General features: G+C 46.1%; 1 protein-coding gene across 5 annotated transcripts in view; it reads left to right on the top strand.

Moving 5' to 3' along the window:
* Positions 1-12,500, top strand: part of ppp3cb (protein phosphatase 3, catalytic subunit, beta isozyme) — a 33,950-nt gene that overhangs the window by 7,187 nt on the left and 14,263 nt on the right. For 3 of the 5 annotated variants that reach the window (XM_042061998.1, XM_042062002.1, XM_042062000.1), the window contains exons 2-4: positions 7,989-7,997; positions 8,702-8,902; positions 12,027-12,151. In XM_042061998.1, the coding sequence (XP_041917932.1) occupies positions 7,989-7,997; positions 8,702-8,902; positions 12,027-12,151 (335 nt within the window). The remainder of the gene's footprint in view (positions 1-7,988; positions 7,998-8,701; positions 8,903-12,026; positions 12,152-12,500) is intronic. The other 2 variants (XM_042061999.1, XM_042062001.1) reach the window with 1 other exon arrangement.

Raw genomic sequence — 12,500 nt, 5'->3', positions numbered from 1 at the left:
AACTTATTATTATTATATTATTCTCTCCATTTCTCTCTCTCTCTACTCCTTTCTCTCCATCTCTCTCATTCCTTTGCTTTATCTTTCACTGTGTCTCCATTCCTCCCTTCCTCTACTCAATGTGTCTCTTTGTCTCAGTCAATTTTCTTTCTCTCCTTCCTCTTCTCATCTTTCTCTCGTACACTTGTGTTTAGTCTTCCCTTCTCTTTGCCCCACTGGTCTGTCCACTCTGCATATTCCTCCTGTAGAGATTTCGGACAGGAAGTTGACATGTTCAGGACCCTCCTACCAGGAGGAGACAGGACCCTACCAGGCCCCGCGCCACCACAGAGTCTTATTTTGTATTTTGCGTGAGTTAATCAGTGAAATGCGAGAGTTTACGGCAAACCAGGTAGCGTAACGGAATCTGACGGAACCAGCAGAACACAGTGGAATGTTCTGACAAGGGACAGAAATGTAGCTGAAAGGCTGACGAATGGAAGACAGCACGCTGAGTGACACGCACACACACAAACACACACACACACACAAATGCAAACAGAGTAAATGCAAGTGTGTGTGTTTTTGAATGTGTGGACAAAAGATAGTAACAAACAACCCACTTAAAGCTTAAGATTGCAGGCAGCCATCTGTCGTAGTGAAAGCTTGGAACCGTCTAGTGTGTGTGTGTGTGTGTGTGTGTGTGTGTTGTAGCCTATCAGTGGGATCTCCTAGCAGTTGTACGGTCATCTTTAGATGCTGAAGATAACATTGGCCTTCACAAATCTCTCACACTCCTCTGACTACTCCTCTCCTCTCCTGATTTCTCCTCTTAATCTCTCTTCTCCAGCCCTCTCCTCTCCCATCCTCTCTGCTCTTTTTTTCTTCTCTCCTCTCTTATCCTCTGCTTTCTTCTCTCCCTCTCTCCTTCTATCCTCTCCTTCTCTCCCTCTCTCCCTCTCTCCCTCCCTCCTTCTCTCCCTCTCTCCTTCTCTCCCTCTCTCCCTCTCTCCTTCTCTCCCTCTCTCCCTCCCTCCTTCTCTCCCTCTCTCCTTCTATCCTCTCTCCTTCTCTCCCTCTCTCCCTCCCTTCTTCTCTCCCTCCCTCCTTCTCTCCTCTCTTTCCACCTCTTCTCCTGCTCCTCCTATGTGAGGACAGAGAGGCTGGGCGAGTATCATGTGAGCATGAAGCAGAGGGCCTGGGATATGCTCTCTTTTGCACCTTCTCTTTTCATCTATGGATCCAGTGTGGTTGGATGTGCTTTAAGGATGTAAAAGTTGGAATAATGGACTCTCATCCCACTCCTCTTCTCTCCTTTACCCCTCCTCTGTTATCCACATCCTCTCTTTTTTCTTTCTTTCTTTTATTCTTTCTTTCTTTCTTTCTTTCTTTCTCTCCTCCTGATCATCTTCCTCTCTTCTCCACCTCCATCAATCCTCTTCTGCTCTCCTCAGCTCTGTTCTCTCCTCTTTCTTCATCTTTTCTCCTCTCTTTTACTTCATCTTCCCTCTCTTTTCTTTTCATCTCCTTGTTTCTCATGTCCTCTCTTTCTCTCTCCTCCTCTCCTTCCTCTCCTCCTCTCTTATTTGGAGTCTTCTGTCCTACTTTCTCTTATCTGCATCACGTGGCGCTCTGCAGTACTTAGACTCACTCTATGCTGTGCTGTGTGTGTGTGTGTGTGTGTGTGTGTGTGTGTTTTGTGTGTGTGTGTGGTTGCACTTACTATATTACTTACTGTATATCAACTCTATATTGAATCTATTTGTGCACCTCAACTATACATCTGTATATATTTATTTATGTCTGTAGGGTGTGTGTGTAAGTTTGTGTGTGTGTAGTGTACTACTTTCTAGGTCTGTCTTTGAGTGAAATCTAGAGTTACTATGTGTGTAGATGGCTTCTAGTGTGAGAATGTAGAAAACATAAGCATGTGTAGTTATGTTGGTTGTGCATACTGTAAGTGTGTGTGTGTGTGTGTGTGTGTGTGTCTGTCTGTGTGTATGTCTTCATCCCCTCTCTCTAAGCATGTGTAGTGATGCTGGTTGTTTTGGTTCAAAGTTCTGGCCATGACAAGGCTTAAATAAAAGCCCGGTGGGAGGCATCTGAATGGCTGGCTGATAAGTGTGTGTGTGTGTGTATGTATGTGTGTGAGTGTGTATATGTGTGTGTGTGTGTGTGTGTGTGTATGTCTTCATCTCCTCTCCCTTTAATTCGATCAATCTCCTGCTGTAATATCCGACCAGGGCTCCCATTCCACTTTAATAGCCTGCACAGTGGGCCCCTGGGGCTGCCCGCCCTGGGCGTTCCCACTGCGAGAGGATAGCCCTTCGAGGGAGAGGACAAGGACATCCCTGAGACCAAGCCTGCTGATTTAACGGGTCACGGAACCCTCCCAGCGGTACCGGACCTGCTCCCAACCAGTTCCATGCCGGAGTCAGCCGAGAACTGGGTTGGGGCGAGAGAAGACGAGAAGAGAGGAGAACAGAACGGAACGGAAACGTCTCATTTTAGTGTCATTCATCTGACGGTGGAGCAATGATCACTACTGAGGGATGCGTTGTGAGTCACAACAGCACACAGGCCAAAGCACTTTGGAAATCTTTTTGTTGACGGTGCAGCTAAACAATATCAGTGTAGTCAGATTATCAGCTCTTGATGTATCTGGATATGAGTAAGCAGATTATGGAATAGTGGTTTTATTTTGGTCAGTAGAGAGAGTTATTGAGGGACATGAGACACTATTGCTCCTTGTGGGCCTCTTGTTGAGTGGTGTAAGAGTGGACTCTGTGTCATCTGGCCATATGGCCTTCTGTTCCTTTGGCTCACCCACCAATAAGTGTGTGTGTGTGTGTGTGTGTGTGTGTGTGTGTGTGTGTGTGTGTGTGTGTGTGTGTGTGTGTGTGTGTGTGTGTGTGCATTGTTGCTGATGCTGGAGGCAGACGCTCAGGCTAGCAGAGTAAATGCTATAACATATCTGTGGGATTTGGACTGTACTGATCTGAACTGTGTGTACCCTAACCAGCTGTCGGCCTCTGTTAATGTCCTACTCCTGGTCTGATGGAGAGGTTGAAATGTGCATTCAGTAAGCATTCCCTCTCAGCTCAAGAGAGCATGAAACTAGTCCTCACAGGCAGGCATGTAGAACCTTTAGTGTTGAGAAGGGACCATGACGGACTCCTAAAGCCAGGCTTGTTACGTGAGTCGTGTGGGTATGAGGGGACTAGTTGGCCTCCTGTTTCCCCAGAGCCAGATCTGCCAGTGGAGGAATACAAGGGGGAGACACATGACAGAAGCCATGAGGGTGGAGGGATACGGAGGAAGGCAACTGTCCCCAGGTCAGTTTTCACTGGGGTTGTAAGAAGGGAACAAAGTCAGGGAATCAGTGATTGAGTTTCTCTGCTTTGGGGTGCCGACCCATCAAGACACCTCTGAGCAAAGTAAACAAAAAAAGACAAACAAGGAAACTAGAATCTCTAAAATGCAGTGGTGTGTAAGTATGTAGTTGTAGGTTACATATTGGACTGCAAGTATCTTGTCAGGGAGTTGGTTGGCTATTCAGCTAGCATGACTAACCTTTCAGTTGCATTCATTTCCAAGATCACAAAGTCAAGCATGCTCATCAGTACTCCTTTTTAATTCGGGGATATTTGAATACAGTGATATGATGCTAGAACATAATGTAGTATCATAAAATACTATATTATGTTAAGAGTTTTGATGACTCATTTTTTCAGTGATAACAATATCATGTTGCCATGTTTGCTAACAGTTATTGTTTGTTTATGATTGTTTTGTTTTGCCACAATAGCTGCTGAGGCACTTAATGTTATGAAAGCTTTGATGACACTGGGCATGAACTGTTCTGCTGACTAATGACAGCCAATGAGATCTGCCATGGCATGCTGGGGGCAGTGTGAGGTGTCCGATGTGTCAGTCTGATGACCTGTGTTGGGGACAGAGGTTGGAAGTGGGTTATGTGTTTGACTCAGGTGTTTGCGGCTGGCTAAAACAGGCACTGTGATAGTGGTCCTGGATGCGAGTACAGAGAAGAAACTACCACGTGTATGTACCATTTCTGGATATGTGTTCCCTGAAAAGGGTGTGTGTCTGTGTAGGTTTGGGAGTAGTAAGCATACGTGTGTGTGTGTGGGGGGGGGGGGGGGGTTGTGTATATGTATGTACCGGTATGTATGTATGTATGTGTGTGTGTGTGTGTGTGTGTGTGTGTGTGTGTGTGTGTGTGTGTGCGTGTGTGTAGGTACAGCTGCTGGGCTTGGGGGGAACTGAAAGGGAGCGATAGACAACAGGTGTGTCATCCGCTGGACCAGAGGGGCCTGGAACATTACTGGACAGAGTATGAGATATACAGAGAAAGAGAGAGAGAGATGGAGAGATACAGAGAGAGAAAGAGAGATACACAGAGAGAGAGAACAGGTGGGTGATCTGCAGACTGCCAGTGGCTGGGGTTTTGGGGTTGATAGTGGCAGCTTTGGTGTTCTCTAACGGGTAAGAGGATTGAGTGGACTGGACAGGTAAGAGGATTGAGTGGACTGGACAGGTAAGAGGATTGCGGCGCGTTAGGGGCACTGTCAACCCGGACAGGACGGGATGGAACAGGCCTGGACGCCATGGGACAGGTGTGTGTCTCGCCCGGACAGGACAGGGTGGAACAGGCCTGGACGCCATGGGACAGATGTGTGTCTCGCCCGGACAGGACGGGATGGAACAGGCCTGGACGCCATGGGACAGGTGTGTGTCTCGCCCGGACAGGACGGGATGGAACAGGCTTGGACGCCATGGGACAGGTGTGTGTCTCGCCCGGCTTGCCTTGGCCCAGCCCGGTGTGGTGTGGTGCGGTCAGCGCGACGTGGCCAAGTGTACCGTAGCGTGGCATAGACCTGGTGGCTGTCGCAGGGTGGGCAGGGCAGGCGCTAGCGTTAGCAGGGAGCGCTAGCACAGCTGTGACCTGAATGCATCCGTTTCCCACGTACCTCTGGGGCGCGCGGGAACACACAGAGGCCCGGCAGCGGCCTACTTTCCCAAACTATCATTCTGGGTCATTATCTGTGTTAACACTGGTGGGGCTCCTGGAGCCAGCACCTCTGCAGAACAATCAGAGTCTGTGTGTGTGTGTGTGTGTGTGTGTGTGTGTGTGTGTGTGTGTGTGTGTGTGTGTGTATGTTAGAGGGAGGGAGTGGTGTGTTTATGAATGTGTGTGCGTGTGTGTGTATGCAGAAATGTGTGAGTGGATAAGTTTCTTACTTGCAAATAGGTTGGGCAAGGTTGGGTTTTCTGAAGGCCAAATCACCAAATTTTGATAGAGAAGTGAATGCAATGGAATGAGAAGTGGCTGTCCTTTCTCTGTGTGTATTTGTGTGTGTGTGTGTGTGTGTGTTTAATAATATAACAATAGGTGGAAATAGAAACCATTATCATGAATGAAAAGCACTTTATATGCCATTTTGTTGTCAAGTAATATGTCACCATATGTTCAGTCTTTGTTGTGTGTTGTGTGTGTGTGTGTGTGTGTGTGTGTGTGTGTGTGTGGCGAGAAAGACTTTGGCTGTGAATGAGTACATATTTTGTACATATTTCCTTAAATATGTGTTTCATGTTTGTGTGTGTGTGTGTGTGTGTCCTCCTGTACGATTGTGTATCCGTGTCTCCCAGCTGACTCATGACAGCTCATGAGTAATGACATGCATCTCTTTCTCTTCCTATTTCCCTCCTTCACTCTCTCTTCCTCTGCCCTCGCTCTCTCCTTCACTTCCCATTCTGTCTATCCCCCTCTTTTCGTATATGTGTGTGTCGACTGTTCTGTCAGTGGTTGTGTGTGTATATGTGTGTGTTTGTGTGTGTGTGTGTGTGTGTGTGTGTGTGTGTGTGTGTGTGTGTGTGTGTCGTCTGTTGTGGCAGTGTGTGCGTGTGTGTGTGTGTGTGTTATTGTGTCTGACTGTGTTAATGTCTCTTTATAGTATGTGTGTGCTGTGGTCTGTTTATGGTGTGTGTGTTCATGTGTGAGTAAGTGTATTTCTATAAGGCAGCTGCATGGCTGCATCTCTATCAGCACTGACATCCACAGAGGCGCCGTTATGTAAGAGGTTTCAGGGCAGTCATGCTGCTGTGCTTCGCCGTCTCCCAAACACACACACACACTCACACAAGCACACACACACACACATGCATGCAGACAAGCACACAGAGCCTACACGCTCACACTCAATAATTCACTCGGATATCTAAATAAAGACTTGTTTGGCGGAAACAAAACAAATGCTCAAAACATTTATAACAGACAGATAAACAGACCCCATCACTCACCCACCCACCTCAAGCAACACACACACACACACACACACACACACACACACACACACACACACACAAAACTGTGGCAGTCATGAAAAACAGACAGTAATAATAATAAATAATAAATAATGTTGTATGTGATCAGATGCACCATATACTGTACATTTACAAACACTGCCATATGTATGTGGGACATATACATTAAATATGACATCTAGGTGTCTGTATGTGCTCTCTCTCTCTCTCTCTCCCATGATGCATTCACTCCAATGCACTCCAACTCCCGTGATGCATTTACCCCAATGTACTCCGACTTCCATGATGCATTTTGAGACAGCCGTTTAGTGTACTCCGAGTCCCATGATGCATTCTGACACAGCAGCTTTTTGCTCCCCGCTCCCCTTGGTCTTGCTCGGTCTGTGTGCATGGCATTGCTAGTGGTTACACCGGGGCTGAGTTGAAGCACTGTGGGACCCAGAGATACCGACACTCAGATGGGCATCTTCAGAGGGTCAGCCTCGCTGGTCTATCTGAGGGATGGTCAACCCATCAGAATTCCCCTATTAAATGATGACAGGGAATCCCTTTGATAAAACAGCAGACTGGAGGTTTACAAAATGGGTGGGGCTGCTGTGAACATGCTGACAGTACTTAACCAGCGGAAACAGGTGCTAGCTGAATGATCTGGTGCCACCTGCTGTTGTGGAGGCTTGTGCACTGCAGTTTGGAAATGTGCAGTAACTGTCTGAATTGAGTTTGATTTGCGTTCTATGTGCTTTGGTGTTCGCATTACATATCATATGTATGTACTTGTGTGTAACATGCAAGAGAATTTGGGCAAGGGAAAAATGGTGTATGTGTGTGTGTGTGTGTGTGTGTGTGTGTGTGTGTGTGTGTGTGTGTGTGTGTGTGTGTGAGTGAGTGTGTGAGTGTGTGCGTGTGCGTATGAGTGAGCAAAAAAGATTATGTGTGAGACAGCCAGAGATGTTAAGGCATGTGTGTGTGTGTGTGTGTGTCTGTGTGTGTCTGTGTGTGTCCTGGCTCGTAAATGCTATCAGATATAAAAGGGGTTGTTTAGGGCAATAGAAGCAGTGAAGACCATGTCTGTCTCTCTCTCTCTCTTACACACACACACACTACTTGTCTACTTGTCTACTTGTCCACAGGCTGAGTGGGTCTGAGTGCTGTCTGTTGCATAGGCACAGTGATGGTCCTCTCTAGATTTGTAGATCTGTTGCATAGGCACAGAGATGGTCCTCTCTAGATTTATAGATCTGTTGCAGCACAGTGATGGTCCTCTGGCGATCTGTTGCAGCATAGTGATGGTCCTTTCTAGATTTGTAGATCTGTTGCATAGGCACAGTGATGGTGCTCTGTAGATTTGTAGATCTGTTGCATAGACACAGTGATGGTGCTCTGTAGATCTGTTGCGGCACAGTGATGGTCCTCTGTAGTATCAGCCCCTGATGTGTGTGAAGATTTGATGCTGTAGATGTGTTCTCTGTTGTCCATGTGATGATGTGTTCTCTCTGACCCTCTGCTCTCTGACCTGTGACCTTTTCTTTGTGTTCTTTTCTATTTGATTGCCCCTCTCCCCTCTTCTCTCTTGTTCTGTTTCGTTTCATTCACCATCTTCTATTTCTCCATCTTCCCTCTCTCCTCTCTCTCCCCCTTTCTTTCTTCACTTCTGACTCTTCCAGATTATTCCGGTACACATTTCTACCCCCCCTCTCTACTCTTCTGTCTAGTTTTTGATGTGTTATCAGAAAGTGAATAATAAATTAGGTTCATGTCCTCGGACAATAAATAAGAAACCTTCAAAAGTTAAAATATCTTTTCCTTCTACCCCCTTTCCCTCTCTTTTCACTCTTTCTCTTCCTAATTGTCGTACTCTTTGTCTCTTCTACCTCTCTCTCTTCTCCTCTTCTCACTGTCCCTCTTCTCCCTCCCTCTCTTCATCTCTTCTCTCTCTCCTCCTCTCTATTTCCTCCTCTCACTGTCTCTCTCCTCCTCTCTCTCTCTTCTCCTCTCACTGTCCCTCTTCTCCCTCCCTCTCTTCAACTTTTCTCTCTCTCTTCTCCTCCTCTCTCCCTTCTCCTCCTCCTCTCACTGTCTCTATCCTCCTCTCTCTCTCTTCTCCTCCTCTCACTGTCCCTCTTCTCCCTCCCTCTCTTCATCTCTTCTCTCTCCTCCTCTCTCTCCTCCTCCTCTCACTGTCTCTCTCCTCATCTCTCTCTTCTCCTCCTCTCACTGTCACTCTTCCTCTCTCTCTCACCTCCTCCTCTCACTGTCCCTCTTCTCTCTCACTCTATTCTCCTCTTCTCTCTCTCTCTCCTCACTGTCTTTCCTCACACTCTCTCTTCCTGTCTTTCTCTCCATCATTCTCTCTCTTCACCCCCCTGCCTCCCTGCAGCCGTTCCATTCCCCCTCAGCCACAGGTTGACCATGCGCGAGGTGTTTGACGGGGACGGCCGGCCGCGCGTGGACCTCCTGAAGGCCCACCTGACCAAAGAGGGCCGTCTGGAGGAGGCCGTGGCCATGCGCATCATCAGTGAGGGTGCCGCCATCCTGCGCCAGGAGAAAACCATCCTGGACATCGAGGCGCCCGTCACAGGTCAGCTTGTGTTTGTGTTTGTGTGTGTCTATCTCTGTTTCTCACTCTCTCTCTCTCTCTCTCTCTCTCTCTCTCTCTCTCTGTCTCTCTGTTTTTTTCTCTCTCTCTGTATGCGTGTGTGTGTGTGTGTGTGTGAACTGGAGAGATGTGAATACAAATGGGGACACACTAGAGGAGGAAAAGGACAGGAGAGATTTGTGCATGTGTGTGTGTGTGTGTGTGTGTGTGTGTGTGTGTGTGTGTGTGTGTGTGTGTGTGTGTGTGACATACTAGAAGAGAAGGAGGACAGGAGAGATTTGTGCATGTGTGTGTGTGTGTGTGTGTGTGTGGACACACCAGAGGAGGACAGGAGAGATTTGCTGGGAGTGCGGTGGGGAGAGGAGAGCCAGAGAAACAGATCAATAAATACACACTGACTTGGAGAATGCTTTGTTTGCATAATATCACTTGAAACAAAGCAAAGTGTGTGTGTGTGTGTGTGTGTGTTGAGATAGGCACACCTCATAGTCAAAATGCAAATGTTTCCTCTAAATGTGTCATCCCACAACTCGCATCCCACACACAGGATTAGAACACACACACACACACATGCACACACTCACTCGCTCTCTCTCTCTCTCTCTCTCTCTCTCTCTCACACACACACACACACACACACGCACACACACACACGCACGCACACATGCATACACACACACACACACACACACCTACATTATAGCAACACACAAACAACATACAAAATACGTAGCTCAGTTAGTAACAAGTCACTCTATGACGCAGGAGACCTGTGTTCGATTCCTGCTCGCTGCAGCAATTTTGAACGTGCATTTCTCACAACTAAACCAAGCTAGATAGATACAGTAGGTAGAGATAGAAGGTCGGGCTTGTAGAGCTATAGGCTACATGGTCCTCGCTTTAGATTGGGGGGCTGCAAAATGTACTACAAATAGGTAAGAAAGGTCTTATAAGCGTATTAGTTATCCATCTCTTTGTCTTATACACCATTAACAAGCATTAACAAGCTGCTTGTTAACACTTACAACTGTTAACAAATATGCTTGTAAGTAACTTAAAAGGCTGCTTATTAACACTTACAAGCTGCATGTTAACAGTTAGTTAATGTTGTTAAAGGATAACAACAGTTAACTAACTGTTAGTAATGAATTGTTAACTGCTTATTATGCACTGTTAATACCTAATAAGCACATGTTATTCTAAAGCGTTACCCAAAATACACACCCTTATAGAGTGTGGTAGACACTACCGTCATTTTGTATGCGTTCGATTAGCATTTTTGCATGTTCCGTTTCGTAAGAAAAAAATCCTATGCGCGAATGAATGGGGTTTTGGGAATAATACAAAATATTTCCCCCAATTACAGTAATTAACTGCTTGCGAGTCCCCGCGCTCATTTCCTTTTAATAAAATCAGTGTGTATGTTATCTCCGTGAAGACTTTGACTACAGAAGAGTTTGGCAGCCACAATCAGTTGGATAGAATAAATCAGATGTTATAGGTACTATGACTGTAATGTAAAGTTGTATTAGAAGTCGAGGGGAGTGAGTGAAGAGTCATCTATAACCATGGATACCTCTCAACCATCCTGCTGGTTGCACCAGGCAAGCGGTGCGCTGTTAGTCCACTTATTTTTTTGCTGTAGCATTTTGGTAGCAACATCTTCATTTTTACGAAAAACAAGACTACAGTTTGTGACATAATACCGAATAGTAAATACTCATTAAACTGAACGCTGAGGTTTTCGACGGCCATTGCTTTACTCAGACCTTATTTGAACTGTATTACCAAAAACTCCGTTAATTTTCCCATGTACATTGTTTAGAGATTGGCAGAGGATGTACAATCAAAATCAAACTGAATGATGGAAAACTGCACTGACATACAAAGTATTGCAGACACACACTGAGCATACACAATATGGCACACACATGCATACATATATGTATCCTAAGCCCCTGCCTCCCTTACCAATACACATTGATACACACACACACACATACACACACAGACTGGGGAGAATCCCTGGACTCATTTTCCATAAAGCAACGCTTAACCTTTTGTCCCTGCACCTCTGTCCTCTAATTAGCAAAAAAAGGAACACACACACACACACACACACACACACACACACACACACACACACACACACACACACACACACACACACACAAACAGAACTTTTCTGTATGGTGTGTGTGTGTGTGTTTGTGCATGCAGGTAGGTGGGTGAGTGTTTGTGTGTGTGTGTGTGTGTGTGTGTGTGTGTGTGTGTGTGTGGAGTCTGGCAGTTCTATTCTTCTCCAGCTTCTAGCCCAAAGCCCCAAAAGAGAGATCAGCTAGAGGGAGAATCGCTCACGGGCACAAACAGTACAGAAACACACACACACACACACACACACACACACACACACACAAATAGGGAGAGGATTTAGCAGGGACACCGTGTATTGTTTTTGTTCCCAGGACCAGATTTTTATGAATATTTTAAACATCAATAGATGCTGAAATGTGAGACTAACAGCTCGAGGATAGCCGCAAACACACACACACACACACACACACACACACACTCACACACACAGACAGACCCTCTCTCACACAGAGAGTATAGCTCCATGGTAACAGATTTTGCAACTCATCTCCCGCCAGGGTGAAATCAGTGATCTCATTAGCTGCCGGCATTTCATACATACACACACAAGCGCACATGCAGGCACTCGCACACACACATGCACACAGACACACACACATGCACACACGCACAGACACATGCATACATACATATGTGGAATCTTTCTGTCTGGCTATCTATCTATCTATCTATCTATCTATCTATCTATCTATACATATACATCCTCACAATTGCACTCACACCTTTACAGAAGATGTAGTTGTATCACACAGTAGTCAACACATCTAGCACACCCTAAATTCACACCCCTTGCTAGCATGTAATGCTAATATGATTCATTATACCATGGGATTGTCAGAATCTCTGAAATCTAACTTCATTTGACACTGTGTGTGTGTGTGTGTGTGTGTGTGTGTGTGTCTGTGTCTGTGTATCTGTGTGTGTGTGTTTGTGTGTGCTTCTGTGTTTGCAGTTTGTGGAGACATTCACGGCCAGTTCTTTGACCTGATGAAGTTGTTTGAGGTGGGCGGTTCACCAGCCACCACGCGGTATCTCTTCCTGGGCGACTATGTGGACCGAGGCTACTTCAGTATCGAGGTGAGTTCACGTGGACTGAGGCTACTTAAGTATCGAAGTGAGAGCATGTCACAGTATACGCACTAGCCCCAAGAACTCAGAGGCAGATGTATGAAGGCAGCGTAAATAACGACTTTGTCTGTCCACTGAAAGCGCATGCTGTGCCTTGCCATATTACGCAGAAGGATTTCTGTTTCTGTTGTTTCTGAAAGTTTGTCCTTTTGACTCATTTGACCGCAATATGGATAACAAAAGGTGGAAAAACAGACCTGCCCAGTTTTCATACATATCCCGGCATACCTAATAAATTGCTAATAACACTTCTCGTCCCATGTGTTTGCGCAACACAAACACACTCACTTTTCCCTTG

Source organism: Alosa sapidissima, chromosome 14, assembly GCF_018492685.1.
Source record: "Alosa sapidissima isolate fAloSap1 chromosome 14, fAloSap1.pri, whole genome shotgun sequence".
In the NCBI taxonomy this organism is placed as follows: Eukaryota; Metazoa; Chordata; class Actinopteri; order Clupeiformes; family Clupeidae; genus Alosa; species Alosa sapidissima.
The sequence above is the reverse complement of the archived record's forward strand: the minus strand, read 5'-3'. Positions and strand labels throughout refer to the sequence as shown.